This window comes from Schistocerca americana, chromosome 1 (genome assembly GCF_021461395.2).
Source record: "Schistocerca americana isolate TAMUIC-IGC-003095 chromosome 1, iqSchAmer2.1, whole genome shotgun sequence".
Taxonomy (NCBI): Eukaryota; Metazoa; Arthropoda; class Insecta; order Orthoptera; family Acrididae; genus Schistocerca; species Schistocerca americana.
In genome coordinates, this window is record NC_060119.1 from 185,728,719 (window position 1) to 185,748,585 (window position 19,867).

Consider the following 19,867-nt stretch of genomic DNA (forward strand, 5'->3'; position numbering starts at 1 on the left):
TTCAACCTTCCGATGGTCGGGCTCCAAGCTGTCTTTATCGAGGGGGTTGTCATAAATTTTTATCTCGATCGCTTCATTTATGACGCTATCCCAGAAACTTAAAGTCCGCTGTAATAAGCGACGTCTCGTGGAATGCAGTACGGAGTCCGCTTTCTAGGGCATGTTTTGTTGCCACTGAGGCGAAAACATCTCTCGTGTTCTACACACCGCTGTCCAAAAATATGCGAGGTCTGTCCGACATAAAACTGTCCACACCCGCGCGGCATTGTATATACTTCCGGCGTTTGAGGCCTATATTAGCCGTCGATTGTTTTGTTGCTGAAGCCCGGATGCAAAGTCCTTCAACAGTCGCCAGATATCGGTAGCCATTAATCAAAAGAAACGTAAACAGGAGCCTCCTGATGAGCGCACGAAATTTGCGTTTCTGGTGTCTCAGTGACAGGCTCCTGAAGAGCCACAAAATCGATTCGTTCCTCAGGACCCCTGCAAAAATTCGCCAATTAACGAGTCTTGTGAAAGACCAAGTAGGTCTCAGAATTTTACCAGCCACAACTCTTCCCAGATCTACGTCTCTGCTAGACTGATCTATGCACTACAATCTTCAGCGAAATGCACCCATTTTTTACCGGGTGTTTCGTAATAACATCAAACCATCTTCCACTAGGTCGTCTTCTTTAACATATTATATTGGCTTTCAATATAAGAACAACGGACAGAAATTAATCACCCCAGGAGCCATCCCGCTGACATCACGCAACACTTCCTCTGGCCTTGAAAATGTGCTCATCGCGACGAGTAAGAGTGTCTTCATGAGTCTTCAGGTAAGTAATATTCAGTAGAAGCCGCTCACTAAAGGTTGCATTCAATACGGCCACTAAATTGAGAGAGCGTTGACTACTGTGTTTCACCCGCTCTTCCAAATAGTCCAAATAGTTTCTTTCGATCCGTGCACGACAGCACACGGCATCAATATGTTCCGAAAAGCAGCGAAAATGCTATTTTTCAGGGGCTCACGTCTCAGGTTTTATTGACCACAGAGATGAAGTGGCAAGTGTTCTGGATAGCGCTTCGCCTAGCGACCATTAGTAGACTTATCAGAAAAACTGGCACAATGTGGCTATCCTGCTGTACGGAGTCAAAATTTAAACATTACACATTTTCTCCAGTCCATGCACATTGGGCAGATCAATCGGTCCTTGTGCAGTAAGTGTTCGTTAACGTGGACCTTAGACGGTTCATGGGCGGTTCTTGAGAAAATCCGAAAAACCATGATTTTTGGTTACGAAAAGAGGAGGAAATAAAAAGTGGAAGAGGAGATGGACATAAATGAGCGGTAGGTGCAGGAGAGGGGCGGAGGAGATGGACAAAGAGAGGGACGGGCTAGTGGAATAAATACATACCTGGGCAACGCCTAGAACTCAGCTAGCAATTTTGTAACAACTGTAGACCTCTGCTTCAATCTTCTCTCAGCTCTTGGAATCCAATCGACCGGCTGCACGTTCCGCCCACAACAATCAAATTTTCAATTTAAACTTATCAAAAGTAATTCCTGGACGTTTCTACTATTTTGCTTACTTCATTTTGCTATTCATCTAGATACTGTAATGAACTGCCCTAATCGGGACATTCGTCAGAAGATTCTACGACATCATAGTAAAACGGTGCTATTTTCTTTTCGATTTGTTTATTATTCAGTTAATTAGCTGCATCATCGCTATTTCAAAACATATTTTATTAAATTCTTACAGTCACAACCCGCTTTCAGTCTTACTTTTCCTAACACCTCTCACTTTCAGTCGCCACCGAAGTACAGCATTTCTCCGCTACGGAGTGGAAATTCATTCTGGAAACAGTCCCTTAAGTTGTGGGTAAGTCGTTTCTTTACTATATAATTTAATACAGAGAATTAGTCCCGTAATGTATGCAGTAGAACTTCTGTGAAGTCTGGAAGGTAGGAAATGAGGTACCGGTAAAGGCGGAAGTAAAGCTGTGAGGGCAGATCGAGAAACTCCGTAATAAATATAATAAAAGTAGATTAGATTTAATTCCACATTGGAAATTTTTCCCTGACCCTGCACCTGCCTGACTTAGTGCGAACTTGAAATTTTTTCTCCCCAAATTCCAAGGCACCTGACGGAACAAAACAGCTGGGAAAATCACTGTAAGTTACTAAAAAAATAAGACTTAAAATGCAGACGTACTTTGAGATCACATATACTAAAGCAACCGAGACAACTCATTCTTTGGTGTTTTTTTAAAAATATTATTATTATTTTAGCTGTAGGAGAAGGAAATGATATGTTTTGTTATCTAATGTTTAATTTCATATGTTTGCAGTTTTAATTATCAAAAATCGGATAGATCAGTTTCACCTAGAAAACTTTTAGGTATTCATTCGTACATTAACATGAATATTACTTGTTCATTTCCTTGTAATGCACGTGAAATTCGTAATTTAGTAAGAAACTTGAAACCTGCAGCAATTACTGCAGTTCCGCTGTTTCATTTCTCTAATTTGCTTCTAAAAGTAGTTCAATAACTATACAAGATGGCAAAAAGAAAATGTTGAACACGGATAACTAAAAATGTGTGCTCTTCAAACAAATTCCTTGAATACAAAGTGTTCACTGCTATAGTCGCCTTTTTATCATCATTATATTATTATTATTATTATTATTATTATTTTATTGCTGACACTGAAACACAGCTCAGTCGATAGAGCATTTGCCCGTGAAAGGCGAAGAGGGGTTCGAGCCCGGGTTCGGTACCCAGTTCTAATCTGCCAGGAATATGCGCATACTCTGTTGCAGAGCGAAGATTTATTCTGGAGTACTTCTTTCGCAAAACCCACTTTTTCCAGTTTCCTGCAAGAAATTTATCAGCAAAAGATGAGAATTCTGCCAAGGAGCACGTGAAGTTATATCAGAAGTGCTGCTTACATCCAACGTACATTTTCGTCTTTCCTGTGGTGCAGCGAAAATATTTAAAGAGCGGGAGCCAGTGGCGCTCCGGTCCGGTCTAATTTTACACTCGCGGCCCCACGTCGGGCGTGGAATTCCACCCACGACCGCAAGCAGTGTGGCGAGCCTTCCCAGAATGCGCTCGGATGCCGCGGCGGCTGCGGTAACTGAACTTTTGAGTAGCCGCGCGCTCTGACACTGCGGAACCGTAGCATGTCTACCAAGTTCGACGTCTGCGCGCAAAATGTTTCAGAACAGCCGCGTATTTAATCTAAAGGAAGGAACAATGACATTAATTCTATTCATTTTTCCGTCTACATCTAGATTCAGGGAGTCTCAGATAAGGTGTTTCTTCTGTAACCTATAAAATAATAAATGAAAGGAATATGCATTTAGATGGGTAAAACGAAAGAAATGTTACTCTCTCTGCAGACATATACACTACTAGCCAATAAAATTCGTACACCAAGAATAAATGTAGATGATAAAGGGGCACTCATTGGACAGATATATTATACTAGAACTGACTTGTGATTACATTTTGACGCAATTTGGGTGCATAGATCCTCAGAAATCAGCACCCAGAACGCCTGGGCATTGAGTCAAACAGAGCTTGGATGGCGGGTACAGGTACAGCTGCCCATACAGCTTCAACACGATACCACAGTTCATCAAGAGTAGTGAATGGCGTATTGTGACGAGCCAGTTGCTCGGCCACCACTGACCAGACGTTTTCAATTGGTGAGAGATCTCGAGAATGTGCTGGCCAGGACAGCAGTCGAACATTTTCTGTATCCAGAAAGGCCCGTGCAGGACCTGCAACATGCGGTCGTGCATTATCCTGCTGAAATATAGGGTTTCGCAGGGTTCGAATGAAGGGTAGTGCCACGGGTCGTAACTCATCTGAAATGTAACGTCCACTGTTCAAAGTGCCGTCAATGCGAACAAGAGGTGACCGAGACGTGTAACCAATGGCACCCCATACCACCACGCCGGGTGATACGCCAGTATGGCGATGACGAATAGACGCTTCCAATGTGCGTTCACCGCGATGTCGCCAAACACGGATGCGACCATCATGAAGCTGTAAACAGAACCTGGATTCATCCTAAAAAAATGAAGTTTTGCCATTCGTGCACCCAGGTTCGTCGTTGAGTACACCATCGCAGGCGCTCCTGTCTGTGATGCAGCGTCAAGGGAACCGCAGCCATGGTCTCCGAGCTGGTAGTCCATGCTGCTGCAAACGTCGTCGAACTGTTCGTGCAGATGGTTGTTGTCTTGCAAACGTCCCCATCTGTTGACTCAGGAATCGAGACGTGGCTGCACGATTCGTTACAGCCATGCGGATAAGATGCCTGTCATCTCGACTGCTAGTGACACGAGGCCGTTGGAATCCAGCACGGCGTTCCGTATTACCCTCCCGAACGCACCGATTTCATATTCTGCTAACAGTCATTGGATCTCGACCAACGCGAGCAGCAATGTCGCGATATGATAAACCGCAATCGCGATAGGCTACAATCCGATCTTTATCAAAGTCGGAAACGTGATGGTACGCATTTCTCCTCCTTACACGAGGCATCGCAACAACGTCTCACCAGGCAACGCCGGTCAACTGCTCTTTGTATATGAGAAATCAGTTGGAAACTTTCCTCACGTCAGTACGTTGTAGGTGTCGCCACCGGCGCCAACCTTGAGTGAGTGGTCTGAAAAGCTAATGATTTGCATATGACAGCATCTTCTTCCTGTCGGTTAAATTTCGCGTCTGTAGCACGTCGTGGTATAGCAACTTCAATGGCCAGTAGTGTAATTGAAAGGAATATTCATCTAGATAGGTAAAACGAAAGAAACGTTACTCTCTATGCGGAGTTATGAACAGCGTGAGTGCAGTTGCCGCGACGAGACATATATCTTTGTAAACAGAACATTATCTTTTCTATCATGTAGCTGATGTATTTAACCCAAGTGTGTACAAAGCAAGGAAGCGGAAACCGTTCAAAATTTAGCCCGTGGATGAAACACAGTGTCCATAATTGGATGCGTTCAGGTGGATGGTATGGGGGCGGAACGCTTTTATAAGTCAGGCATTCAGGAGAGTGCACAGGCCCCTGAATGCAGAACTCAGTGTTTGTTGTACACGACCTCCGGACGAGGTGTAAAGTTGTCGGTGTCACGGAGCACCAAGCCGCCTTAGTGTGCTAAGTCATTTGTGGTTTTGGTTTCTGTGTCACAGAAAGAGCCCTTAAATATCCCCACAAAAATCCGCTGGGGTAAGAACAGGCGACAATGGGGACCTAATTTGTTGTTCCGTTCTTGCAGAACATCGCAGTGGAATGGACCATCGTGCTGCATTCCACATACGGTCTCTAATTACTAGATTGTGAAGTTCTCAACGTTTACGGCCCACTGCCCGTTTTCGAAGAAATAATTACTGAGCCCCCCCCGCCCTCCATCCATTTTTCCAGAGGAAGGAAATGCGTGCTTACCTCTGCTGTAAACAGTTACGGGGTAATCTTTTGAATGTGTTGTGCAGAGGCTCATAGTTGACCTGAAGAACCTTTGGAAAAAAATACCATGTGAACAGAAAGGTTCACGTATTTGCAGTGCTATAATGTTAAACGAACCACTGATGAAACAGACACCTTCCTTTATTTCATGTCTATAGTCACAAATTTTGTTTCGGCTTATAATGACCAGCTACAGATCTGTTTTATAAAAATATGTCCTAATATATTGGACCATATTGGCATCGTCAAATGTTAAAGACAAAATCAGCGCCAGAATCGTCAAATATATGTAAATAACAGCACATGCAAGAGTCATCTTGTCAGCAGCACTACTGTTCAAAACAGTGTTTTGCATGTACTGTTATTTATATACATTTGACGATGCTGGTGCTGACATAGTGTTTAACATTTGACGATGCCACTATGGCTCCAGTATATTAGGACATGTTTTTATAAAACAGATCTGAAGATGGTCATTATAGACCGAAACCGGTAGTCTGATGACAAAAAAATTTGTGACCACAGACGTGAAGTAAAGGAAATTTGTTCTATATTCGGGTCACTGGTCAATTCGCGACCATGTAGCAGCTTGTGAAACAGATACCTTCGCTATTCTGCACGAATGTTGGTCTTGCCACGAACCACTGCAGACTAGTACAGTTTGGCGCACGCAAAACCGGCCCCGAGTACGGACTGCTCGAAAATACCGACGAATTGTTGCCCGCCACGGGCAGATACAACAACAAATAGGTAACTTGTAATACTTCGATAGTAAAGAAATAACAAATAAGTTATAACAAAGATCCGTATTTATTGACCTGATCTCGTCTTTTACAGTAGATTACATTACATTAAGTGCTGAAAATGACCTCCTTGTGCTTCACAATGCACTTTCGTGCGCCTTAACATATTAATACCCGCTTTGCGCAACTCTGCCACATCAATTCTCAAAATTTCATTACGAACACTGTCCTTCAAGTCATCTAACGTTACTGGGTTCTTTGGGTATACTTCTTCCTTTAAACTGCCCTACAAACGATCCGGCGAAAGCGGCGGCTCCAGTCGTTTGCTGACAGTCTTCTGTGAATCTTTCACGAATTCGTGAGGTTGATTCGCGTGAAGTGTGACTCGTCGCTTCATCCTACTGAGAGACAGCATACTTTCGTCGCCACAGCTTCGAAACAATATACGACAACTGGCGGGCGGCAATGAGCGGTTTAGTACACGGAGCCGGTTTCTCGTGCTCCACCCTGTATACAGTGAAAAAACATTTAATAACTTTCGATCTTACTATATTTTTCCATCGCGGCTTTGTGATTACTGCCCGGAGAAGGGAGGGGAGCTGCAAGTTGCTGTCAACGCCCCCTAAGTTTGCTCTGGATGTAAACCGGTCCCCCCAACAACCCATCAGCGCATCATCGACAACAGGTGGGCGGTACAGGCCCCGTTGAGAACCACTGATCTAGAGTGACATTTTCAAAGAAAAAACCTAAATTGTTGATGATAACAGCTGGATACATTTCAGCTGCCAGAGTACATGAGAAGTGGTGTGGACCGGCGATATAATCTCCAAAGATTTCTCACCATTTGCATTGACGAACAGCAGCGACTCTTGTCGAGTTTGAAACAGAGTGTCATTCACAAAGCGTGACATTCTTCCCCTATCCTTTTGCGTTAGAATCATTTTACGACCACTGTTCTCACACCATATTATATGGCTATGAGTGGTGCACCATCCTTTGCAGCCAGTCAGGGTGGCCGAGCGGTTCTACATCTACATCCATACTCCGCAAGCCACCTGACGGTGTGTGGCGGAGGGTACCCTGAGTACCTCTATCGGTTCTCCCGTCTATTCCAGTCTCGTATTGTTCGTGGAAAGAAGGATTGTCGGTATGCTTCTGTGTGGGCTCTAATCTCTCTGATTTTATCCTCATGGTCTCTTCGCCAGATATGCGTAGGAGGGAGCAATATACTGCTTGACTCCTCCGTAAAGGTATGTTCTCGAAACTTCAACAAAAGCCCGTACCGAGCTACTGAGCGTCTCTCCTGCAGTCTTCCACTGGAGTTTATCTATCATCTCAGTAACGCTTTCGCGATTGCTAAATGATCCTGTAACGAAGCGCGTTGCTCTCCGTTGGATCTTCTCTATCTCTTCTATCAACCCTGTCTGGTACGGATCCCACACTGCTGAGCAGTATTCAAGCAGAGGGCGAACAAGCGTACTGTAACCTACTTCCTTTGTTTTCAGATTACATTTCCTTAGGATTCTTCCAATGAATCTCAGTCTGACATCTGCTTTACCGACGATCAACTTTATATGATCATTCCATTTTAAATCACTCCTAATGCGTACTCCCAGATAATTTATGGAATTAACTGCTTCCAGTTGCTGACCTGCCATTTTGTAGCTAAATGATAAGGGATCTATCTTTCTATGTATTCGCAGCACATTACACTTGTCTACATTGAGATTCAATTGCCATTCCCTGCACCATGCGTCAATTCGCTGCAGATCCTCCTGCATTTCAGTACAATTTTCCGTTGTTACAACCTCTCGATACACCACAGCATCATCTGCAAAAAGCCTCAGTGAACTTCCGATGTCATCCACAAGGTCATTTGTGTATATTGCGAATAGCAACGGCGCTACAGTCTGGAACCGCGCGACCGCTACGGTTGCAGGGTCGCAGTTTCGAATCATGCCTCAGGCATAGATGTGTGTGATGTCCTTAGGTTAGTTAGGTTTAAGTAGTTCTAAGTTCTAGGGGACTGATGACCACAGATGTTAAGTTCCGTAGTACTCAGAGCCATCTGAACCATTTTTTCTGCATTCTGTCGCGTCCCCTTATCGATACATTTTACTGCGTTGATTCCACACAACAGGAGGCGCAGACACGGCCCGCCCCTTCCCCCCTCACCGTCTCCCCCCCCCCTCCCTCCCACACACACACACACACACACACACACACACACACACACACACACACACACACACACACACCACTTCACTACCATGACTTACCTCTTCGATGTAAGGTCTCATGATCATTTGGAAGCAGATGTAATGCGTCTACAGTGTGTTCTCGTAAGGAGGTAATTAATATTTTGTCTCGTGAGCTTTGATAACTAGTACATGCGCGGAGAGCTGAACCGGGAGTAAGACGGAGAGATGCAGTGTTATTTCAGGTCACGGGACCCGGCGTGGAAGAGCCACCTGCTCTGGCAAACGCCCAGAGACCACGCGCTCTTGCGGTCGCAGGCACCTGGAAGCCGACCAACTTGCCGCAATGGCTTGCGAACTTTCGACATTGACTGAGGGGCAGCCCCTTTGGGAGTGATAAAAGGAACTATCAAATTCTTGTCTTATCATCAGTATCATACATCATCATATTGTGGAGCATTCTACATCACCATTTTGGCAAGACCCCTCCTGGAAGTGGTCTTACTATTATGGTTATATCCAGAACTCCCTTGCAGTTAGAAGTCGACATGTCACTGTTAAAGAGGCGAAGACGTTACACGGGAAAAGAAACTGAGCAAGTACTCGAAGAAAGTTTTTTTGGGCTGTTAGTGGTCATACGCAAAAAGCAGGTATGAGTTACGCCATCTACAAGTCATAGACAAAACCAAAACACCAAAAACACAACACACCACCGTGACTAATACGATGGAGGGAAACCGGTGTCATTCAAAAGATCTTCCAATCGTCTCGGACTGAATATGTACGGGTCCTGCATGCTTTTCAAGGAAATCTTATACCATTCTTCATGCGAAATATTGGCAAATTTAACTGGACGATGCTGGAGGTGGATGGCGATGAAGACTCTTCTCTCCAAGGTGGCCCACAAGGCCTCACTGCTGTTCATTTTTGGAACACAACCTACGACCAGCTTAGGAGTGATGACACTTTCTGCAGGACCTGACCATCATTTTGTAGGACAATGCTCAAGCACGTACAGTACAAGCTGTCACTGATTTGTTTGACTGATGGGGCTGCTAAGTGCTATACCACCCACTGCACTCCCATGACTTAAGCCTTCGTGAGTTCAACTCGATTTCTAAACTGAAGGAAACACTTCACGGCATTCGCTTCAGAATTGCTACAAATTCGTCGGGCAATAGACCGCGCCGCTCGAACTGTCAACACAACTGCCACTGCGAAGAGTATCCTACGACTTCCACATAGCTAGCAACGGGTTATACACCATGCTGGTCACTACTTTAAGGCGAGTGAAACTTTGAAATACGTATCTATTTTGTAAGAGCTGTAAATAAATAGCTGCCACCATTAAAGTTCCAACCCTAGTACCTATCTTCGATGCCCATGTCCATCCCTACATGCAGTTTGTTTTTCCTCAGCATGATGGTACCTACCAGCACGACAATGGGACATGTCACACAGCTCACGGGGTACGTACGTAGTTCGAAGAGCATCGCAGTGAGTTTACCGTATTCCTCTGGCCAGCAAACTCGACAGATATGAAATCAATCGGGGGTCTGTGGACCACCTCAATCAGGTTGTTCGCGCTATGAATCCTCAATCGAGAAACCTCGTGGAAATAGCCACAGCACTGGAATCTGCATCGCTCGAAATCCTTGTCGGTACATTCTAGAACCTTACTGACACTCTTCCTGCACATTTCGCAGCAGCCCGCATTGCAAAAGATGGTTATTCATGCTTCTGACAGATGGCCACGTTAATGAGATTGGACGGTGTAAATTGTCGAGAGCCTCGCATGCCACCACACATCAGATGAACTGTGGCAACATGGAATGACGTAACTGTACCTCTACACCTGTTTGCCTCGATGGTGAGTCAGCTGAGAGCCATTATTAACAACAGTGGTTGTAGCTCTGTTTACTGAATTTCACACCTTGTACAACCCCAAATCACCGATAAATTAAATCTTGTATTCTTCCAACTATACTGTATATGCGCAATAAATACAATTTCTTTACTAACTATCCTTCCCGGTGTTCCAGGTTTTACGGCCACCAATATATGTTTACAGTCAGATGGCAGCATTTGCACTAGGCGCTGGTAATCCATAAAGTCTCCATGCATTTATAAAGGAGTTTTCTTGCATACAACTGCGTCGCCTATGAACAGCCTGACAGAGCTATAGGCGTTATAGTTGTCCGCTCACTACGATACACAACTGGAAAATGAAGAATGAGCACGCCATGTTTGCACGAGACACTGCGCGTGTGGAGTCAAAGAGATGATCGGAATCACGTTATCAGCCGTGGAATAACGCGAACTTCGCAGGAGTTGCTCACTTCCATATCCAGTTTGCCGAGACATACCGAACTCCGTCGACGTCTGCGTCACTGTTGGCATGCCGCGACAGCATGGGCGTGGACCGTTTGTGCAAATGACGGAATTTAAGCGAAGGCGTATAGTGACTCTGCGGGAGGCTGGGTTGTCATACCGGCAGAACTGCGCTACACGTGGTGTGAGAAGTCTCCGCAGTGCATCGATGTTGTCAGTTGTCAGCAGAACGCGCACACACCTCTCAGCCTGGGTCCGGACTGCGGCGACACACAGAAGCACTCTTTGCTTCTGGAGTATCAGCGAAGACCATTCGTAACAATTCCCGTGAAGCAGGCGTAAAATCCTGCGTGTTGTTGGGCTGCTTCTGCCCACGCCCTAAAATCGTGTTCCCTGCCTCCACTGGTGTAGCGACAGGCGCTTATGGAAGAAAGAAAGGAGACTTTTTGTCTTCAGGGACGAGAGTCGCTTCTGCCTCGGTGTCAATTATGATCGTACGCGTGTGTGGGACCCCCCCCCCCCCCCCAAACACGGAATTGCTTTGTAAAAGCTATTTATCTTCAAATTGTTTGCAAAACAACTTTAACCCCCTTCAAAATAGTCTCCATTACAACTAATACATTTGTCCGACCCGTTTTTCCATGGTTCGAAACTTCTTTCTAGTTATTTTTAGGAATGACTGACAGTTCCTCCCTCTGTTTTTTTGTTGAATTCTTCAATATTGTCAAATCGGTGTCCTTCCATGCCTCGTTTCATGTGTGGAAATAAGAAGAAGTCATACGGAGTACGATGCGTGGGGCAGCGGAATCGTTCTATTTTAGCCAAAAACTCTACGTTCCTTTGGATTGTAGTTCAGAACCCGAGGAACAAACTTGGCAGCAGTCGTTTTCGTTGCCTAATCTTCCGTTAAAATTCGCTGAACCGAGCTCCAAGATAATCCACTAATCTCCGACAGTTGATCAATCATCTGTCAAATGTCTGTGAGCACTAGCTGTCGAATTTTTTCAATATTTTCATAGATTCGGGCAACTGACGGGCGTCTAAAACGACATGTCGCCATTTTTAACTCGAGAAAACCACTCGTACACTCTAGTTTTTCCCATAGTCACCTTGGTAAGCTGTTTTCAACATCAAAAAAGTTTCAGCAGCATTTTTACCGAGTAGGAAACAAAAATTCACGTCTGCACATTGTTCACTTAAACTTGCCATCATAAAAAACGAAAGAAGAACATACCAGCGCTGGCAAAAAGGGTCACTGCAGATGAACACAACAAACCAGGTCGACAACACAGGCGGTACTGAAGTGGCAACGAGTTGTGCTACACACCTAGCGGCAAAAATGGGTACTGGACAAGCTCCGCTCACGGCAATGTTATTCCATGTTCTTTTTTTTTGCGGGGTGGTTGTGTGTGTGTGTGTGTGTGTGTGTGTGTGTGTGTGTGTGTGTTTTGGTGGGGGGGGGGGGGGGGGGGTTGTACACCCTCGTATACGACAGACGCGCGCAAGGCCCACACCTGGCACCGTGCTGTGGGGAACAATATCTTACAATGGCCGTTCTCATCGTCGAGGGAGCACCGAGCAGTGCACGGTGCATCCAAAACACCCGTCGTACTACCGTTCGTGCCTCAACAAGGCGATGTGCCTTTCCAACGTCAAGTGTGTGTCAACTATCCTGGCCAGCACGAACCCTACATCTGTCCCCCAGCGAACACGTTTGGGACTGGATGATTCGTCATGTTGCGCGGTCTGCAAGACCGGCACGAAATCTGGCCCAGCTGATGCACCAGGCGAAAATTGCATGGCGCCCTATTCCGCATTCGTCACCTCTACGATTGTCTCGATGGGAGAATTGCAGCCTACATTGCTGCAAAAGGAGAGTATACAGGATATTAGCGCTCACATTTCTCACGCCCTGTCGATTGTACTCAGATGCATATCGCCCTGTCAGTCTAATCAAAAATGGCTCTGAGCACTATGGGACTTAACATCTATGGTCATTAGTCCCCGAAAACTTAGAACTACTTAAACCTAACTAACCTAAAGACATCACACAACACCCAGTCATAACTGAGTGTAATCGTTTGTTGTTTACGTCCTAAAGAGGGCGTCAACAAAATTTCTCTTAGCTGGGTGTAGACAAGGTGTCTCTTATTTCCCCACTAGCGAAGCCGGCAGCTGTGGTCGAGCGGTTCTAGGCGCTTAAGTCCGGAACCACGCGGCTGCTACGGTCGCAGGTTCGAATCCTGCCTCGGGCATGCAGGTGTGTGATGTAAGTAGTTCCAAGTCTAGGGGACTGATGACCTCAGATGTTCGGTCCCATAGAGCTTAGAGCCATTTGAACCATCTGAACCACTAGCGAATATTGTGAACAGCGCTAGCCCAACCAGACGGGACAGAAACACTGGAAATGAAACCTGACGCGTCTGACCGGGATTCTGACGGTGCAGCGGTGCTGGAGGTGGCTCGCGCAGCCCGCCGCCCACGCTCGAACCGGCGGCGCCCGTGATGCACGGCCGGCCGGAATGCGCCGGCTATTTCTGCGCGCGCTGTGTACACGCTACGGCCGCATATAGAACACGGCGCACTGCACCAGAAAAGACGGCGAGGGGCGGCGCCAAGGACGGAACGAGACAACAGAGCGCTGCTGTCAGAAGAAACACGCGTGCTTCAGGCTGTCCCGTACTTCCCAACTGTCGTTCACAATTTTTGGGGTATCCAGTACATCGAAAAGTCTACGACAAAGCCCACGTACTGAATTTCAGATAACTTATTCGTCATAGCAGATCCCGAAGCACAGCTTCATCTCCAAGGTTTTGGTTGGCTACAGAAGGACAGTCTTCGTTATTTTTTTCGTGTATAGCATCGCAAATGTGGATACAAAGTCCTTCTACAAGTACACATAAAACTAAAACAGTCTCTGATCGCTAATTTCTCTATTTAAATCAGTTACCGGTTTCGCTTGTCACGATATCATCAGATATCGATCTGCCTCCGGTAATAAATTAATGTAACTCCCAGTTTCATCAAACTGATCATTCTGAGGTTTTAGTTGACTCATATAGTTCTACTGAACGTATCTATGGCTGAATTTGGAGTGTCATCTTCTTGACACACTTTAGTCTAACAACTTTCAGGACCTATGCATGACATTTTCTTCCTCTCTTTAAAATTCTTATTAATACAGAAGTATTTAACCTGAGCTATGTTTTTATTTGTTAGATAATCCACCACTATCCCTTACTAATAATATGTAAAGCCTTTTTTCCTTTTTTATGACGTTGGTAAGCGACTGATTGGGTGAATGTCGATTGCACGCCATCCGCGCGCTATTGCATGCACATTTGCCGTTTTTCGTAAGTCAAATCTTGCAATCTAAATTTCTTGTTAAATATAAATGTAGCCTTTCGCGGCCATTGTCACATTCAATAAAAATTTTCTGGTTTTGTGACCGCATTGTCAATATATATATTTGTGTCGTGATTAAACATTACTTTATGAAAGGCAAAACGCTTCAGGAGACTAAAGAGAAGCTTGATAAACATTACGATGACTCTGCACCTTCGATTAGAACAGTTTATAGGTGGTTTCAAAATTTTCGGAGTGGCCATATGGGCACAAGTGATGCTGAACGTTCTGGACGCCCTGTGGAGCTTACGACTCCAAAAATCATTGATAAAATCCATGATATGGGGATGGATGACAGAAGAGTTAAGGTGAGTGAGATTGCTACTGCTGTGGGCATCTCGAATGAACGGGTAAATAATATTTTGCATAAACATTTGCACATGTGAAAACTATCCGCAAGATGGGTTCCGCGATTGCTCAGGCTTGACCAAAAACCGAATCGTGTAAAGTGTTGTAGGGATGGTTTGCAGCTGTTCGGGAAGAATCCGCAGGACTTCAAGCGTCGTTCCTGTGGAACGGGTACATTACTATACTCCTGAGATCAATTTAAACAATGGGAGAATCTGCACCAAAAAAGGCGAAGACCATTCCTTCGGCCGGAAAGGTTATGGCGACTGCCTTTTGGTATTCGCAATGGATAATCCTCATCGACTATCTGGAAAAGGTACATATTATTCATCGTTATTGGACCGTCTGAAAACCGAGCTGCAAGAAAAACGCCAGCTATTGGACCGCAAAAAAGTCCTTTTTCCATCACGACAATGCATCAGCACACATCTCAGCACTTGCGGTCGCAAAATTAATGGAAATAGGATTCCAACTCTTTTCACATCCCCCCCCCCCCCCCATTCTCCAGACTTGGCCTACTCGGACTACTATTTGTTCCCCAGTTTGAAGAAATGGCTGATGGGACAAAGATTTTATTCAAACGAGGAGCTATTTTGCAGACTTCGACAATTCCTATTATTCGGAAGGCATCAACAAATTAGAACAGCGTTGGACGAAGGGTATAATTCTAAAAGGAGACTATGTCGAAAAATAAAAAAGGTTTACCCCAAACACGTAAGTAGTTTTTATTTATGCACGGATTTTTTAAACGTCCCTCGTAATAGGCTTTGTTTTAATGACTGCCATCCCCAATTCGCTTATCATGGCCGTGATTCGAAACTAGCTTCCCTTCTTTGGATGTTTTCGACGTCTTCCGTTAATCATATCTAATTAGGATCCCACACCCCACGACAATACTCTAGCAGGGGGTAATGAAGCGGGAAGCAGCTTTTTTGTGCAAATAATTCTTACACGAGATCTCATTATGGTGCGTTTATTTACGAAACACCGTAAAATCAACTCGTTCACACTGATTACAAGCTAACTATTAACAGTACAAAGAGCATGGTCTACTGCAAGACTAGATCGAAAGCCGTCCTAACTATGACTGCCGACAACGGCGCACACACTGTGCCCTGAGCGTACAGTCGGTATTGTTCGTGGAACGCCGTACATCATCGGCTATGCCAAAGTTATTCATTTATTTGTTAATACCAACGTTTCTTGGCATTGTAAAATTACTGAAAGATGGTATTCACGACCCGTGCACTACTCCTAATGTCTGAGTGACAAAAGGCAACTTTAATTAGCAAATATTTATTAATAACTATTAATTGAATAAATGTACTTTCCCTTCGTATCTCTTTGCTGACGTCACGAGCTATTTCTGCGTCAGCACCTCATCCCACTGGCTCTAAAAGCGAACCCACCACACGCTCCTTACACCCTACGTACTGCAGCGCTGATACATTCGCTTCTCGTGTGTGAAACAGAAAACTGGAATTAAAATAAAATAAAATGTGCTATTCTCTGAAAATAAGGAGAACCTTACAAACGTCTGTGCTACTGATTAACTGTTGTGAACTGGTTTACTTAGGGTCACTTCCGCCTCGTAAGTACTAACACTTTTAGTATTGACGGCTGTATTGTGGTTGCTTTCATGTCGTTAAATGGGCCAATATGATGGATGGATGGAGATGTAGCAAGATTAGCGTTTAGCGTCTTATAGGCAAAGCAGTCGTTACAGGCGGAGCATTACTTCATTACTTTGTGCGGGAAATCAGCTGTGGTCTCAACGAAAGAAAAATATAGGTGCTCAATGTAAATGACTTAGGAAAATTAAGAAATTTTGCACAGCACTCTAGAAACCTTGTCTGAACTCTCCTTGTGCTGTTGTCGTTTTAGGCTACACAAAAATTCGCCGGTTTCTGGAAAATGGTTTCGCAGACTTTACCACTGTAAGCAGTGGCATCACTTCTTTGTCGCAGAAGCATCACACATAGGGCAGCAACTACCTCCATGATCTCCACCTCCATTGGTGGAAAGTATGGCGTAACTGTTTCTAGTCTAGGCATAATCAGAACTGATCATCATATTTCACTCCACCCTACGTGTGCGTCGCAACATACATGTGTGTCTTGTTTTTCGCAATAAACTGCATAATTTAAGTAACACTAGTGAAGACAATTGGGGGTTCAATAAAGATATCGTGGTACATCAGGGAGAGGCTGTTGAGTCACAGTCATCTGGCAGTACAACAGGTCAGAAACTTTACGAAAATAGGGAATTACATTTAACTATACACATGGCTGATATTTTGGATGTCGATCTGGTGATCAAGTGTGGGAGAAACAATCATCTACAATCGGCAATACTGAGGAACACCGAGGTGAAATGTTACATGCTGGAAATACAATACTGGCCATTAAAATTGCTACACCACGAAGATGACGTGCAACAGACGCAAAATTTAATCGACAGGAAGAAGATGCTGTGATATGCAAATGATTAACTTTTCCGAGCATTCACACAAGGTTGGCGCCGGTGGCGACACCTACAACGTGCTGACATGAGGAAAGTTTCCAACCGATTTCTCATACACAAACAGCAGTTGACCGGCGTTGCCTGGTGAAACGTTGTTGTGATGCCTCGTATAAGGAGCAGAAATGCGTACCATCACGTTTCCGACTTTGATAAAGGTCGGATTGTAGCCTATCACGATTGCGGTTTATCGTATCGCGACATTGCTGCTAGCGTTGGTCGAGATCCGATGACTGTTAGCAGAATATGGAATCGATGGGTTCAGGAGTGTAATACGGAACGCCGTGCTGGATACCAAGGGCCTCGTATCACCAGCAGTGGAGATGAGAGGCACCTCATCCGCATGGCAGTAACGGATCGTGCAGCCACGTCTCGATCCCTAAGTCAACAGATGGGGACGTTTGCAAGACAACAACCACCTGCACGAACAGTTCGATGACATTTGCAACAGCATGGACTATCAGCTCGGAGACCATGGCTGCGGTTACCCTTGACGCTGCATCACAGACAGGAGCGCCTGCGATGGTGTACTCGACGACGAACCTGGGTGCACGAATGGCAAAACGTCATTTTTTCGGATGAATCCAGGTTCTGTTTACAGCATCATGATGGTCGCACCCATGTTTGGCGACATAACGGTGAACGCACATTAGAAGCGTGTGTTCGTCATCGCCATACTGGCTTATCACCCGGCGTGATGGTATAGGGTGCCATTGGTTACACGTCTTGGTCACCTCTTGTTCACATCTACGGCACAAACAGAGCTTGGATGGCGTGTACACGTACAGCTGCCCATGCAGCTTCAACACGATACCACAGTTCATCAAGAGTAGTGACTGGCGTATTGTGACGAGCCAGTTGCTCGGCCACCATCGACCAGACGTTTTCAATTGGTGAGAGATCTGGAGAATGTGCTGGCCAGGGCAGCAGTCGAACATTTTCTGTATCCAGAAAGGCCCGTACAGGACCTGCAACACGCGGTCGTGCATTATCATGCTGAAATGTAGAGTTTCGCAGGGATCGAATTAATGGTAGAGCCACGGGTCGTAACGTCCACTGTTAAGAGTGCCGTCAATGCGAACAAGAGGTGACCGAGACGTGTAACCAATGCCACCCCATACCATCACGCCGGGTGATACGCCAGTATGGCGATGACGAATACACGCTTCCGATGTGCATTCACCGCGATGTCGCCAAACACGGATGCGACCACCATTATGCTGTAAACAGAACCTGGATTCATCCGAAAAAATGACGTTTTGCCATTCGTGCACCCAGGTTCGTCGTCGAGTACAGCATCGCAAGCGCTCCTGTCTGTGATGCGTCGTGGAGGGTAACTGCAGCCACGGTCTCCGAGCTGATAGTCCATGCTGCTGCAAACGTCGTCGAACTGTTCGTGCAGATCGTTGTTGTCTTGCAAACGTCCCCATCTGTTGACTCAGGGATCGAGACGTGGCTGCACGATCCGTTACAGCCATGCGGATAAGACGCCTGTCATCTCGACTGCTAGTGATACGAGGCCGTTGGGATCCACCACGGCGTTCTCTATTACCCTCCTGAACCCACCGATTCCATATTCTGCTAACAATCATTGGATCTCGACCAACGCGAGCAGCAATGTCGCGATGCGATGAACCGCGGTAGGCTACAATCCGACCGTTATCAAAGTGGGAAAGGTGATGGTACGCATTTCTCCTCCTTACACGAGGCATCAAAACAACATTTCCACCAGGCAACGCCGGTCAACGGTTGGAAACTTTCCTCATGTCAGGACGTTGTAGGTGTCACCATCGGCACCAACGTTATCTGAGCCCTGAAATGCTAAGGATGTGCATGTCACAGCATCTTCTTCCTGTCGGTTAAATTTCGCGTCTGTAGCATGTCATCCTCGTGATGTAGCAATTTTAATGGCCAGTAGTGTATATAGGTATGCTGGAAGGATCCCAATGGTAGTGTCGGTGGTGCATTTGGCTCTGGTTTGGCCTTACCTTGGAGATGAGCTCGTCGTGGTTGGCGAGGTGGGCGCGGCAGTGTATGCACGAGTAGGTGCGGTGGCAGTTGGGCAGGTAGGCCTGGAACGTCTTGACCATGGTGGTGGGGCCGGCCCTGCCATGCAGGCCGGCTGCGCGCCGCGGCCGCTGCTCGGGTGCGGGTGCCGCCTGGCCCGGCTGGCCCTGCGCCTGCACCTGCCCCTGGCCCTGCACCTGCGCCTGCACCTGCCCCTGGCCCTGGCCCGCTCCCTGGCTCAGCCTATCCGCCCGCCACCACCTGCAACACATCCGTCTGTCACTCCGTCAGCGCGCTCGCGCCTCCAGTCACTTCTGGACAAGCTGTGCACAAGTATTACACACACTATGCGCAAGCAACAAGTAAACAAACATAATAATCAATAGCTACGTGAGTCAAGCAGCCAACTGTACTGTACAAACTAGGAGAGTACCTCATTTTCTCCATATCCTGTCCCCACAGTCAACAGGTCCAGAGATTTGGATCCCATCCCAAGAGGATTCTATTGGGCCTACAATCCATTTTGTCCATAGTATGAAGGCTTTCACGACCGGATGACATATCTTCTGGTAAACCTTCCGGGATGTAAGGTCGTGGTCCATGAAACTCTTCAGCTCCTAACGTTTCGTCCAGAGCTGCGCTGGACATCTTCAGAGGGGTGTTTCTCCTCCGGTTGGCAAGACTCACCGGAGGAGAAACACCCCTCTGAAGATGTCCAGCGCAGCTCTGGACGAAACGTTAGGAGCTGAAGAGTTTCATGGACCACGACCTTACATCCCGGAAGGTTTACCAGAAGATAATCCATTTTGTGTCAATACCAAGCTTTTCAAGGGTGCTGGTGGGTGAGG

At 46.0% G+C, this 19,867-nt stretch overlaps 1 protein-coding gene across 3 annotated transcripts in view; it reads right to left on the bottom strand.

Moving 5' to 3' along the window:
• The window catches only part of LOC124555517 (protein yippee-like 2), a 609,150-nt gene that overhangs the window by 33,552 nt on the left and 555,731 nt on the right, over window positions 1-19,867 (bottom strand). For 2 of the 3 annotated variants that reach the window (XM_047129839.1, XM_047130443.1), the window contains one exon: window positions 19,001-19,295. In XM_047129839.1, the coding sequence (XP_046985795.1) occupies window positions 19,001-19,291 (291 nt within the window). In that variant the 5' untranslated portion in view covers window positions 19,292-19,295. The remainder of the gene's footprint in view (window positions 1-19,000; window positions 19,296-19,867) is intronic. The other variant, XM_047130895.1, reaches the window with a different exon arrangement.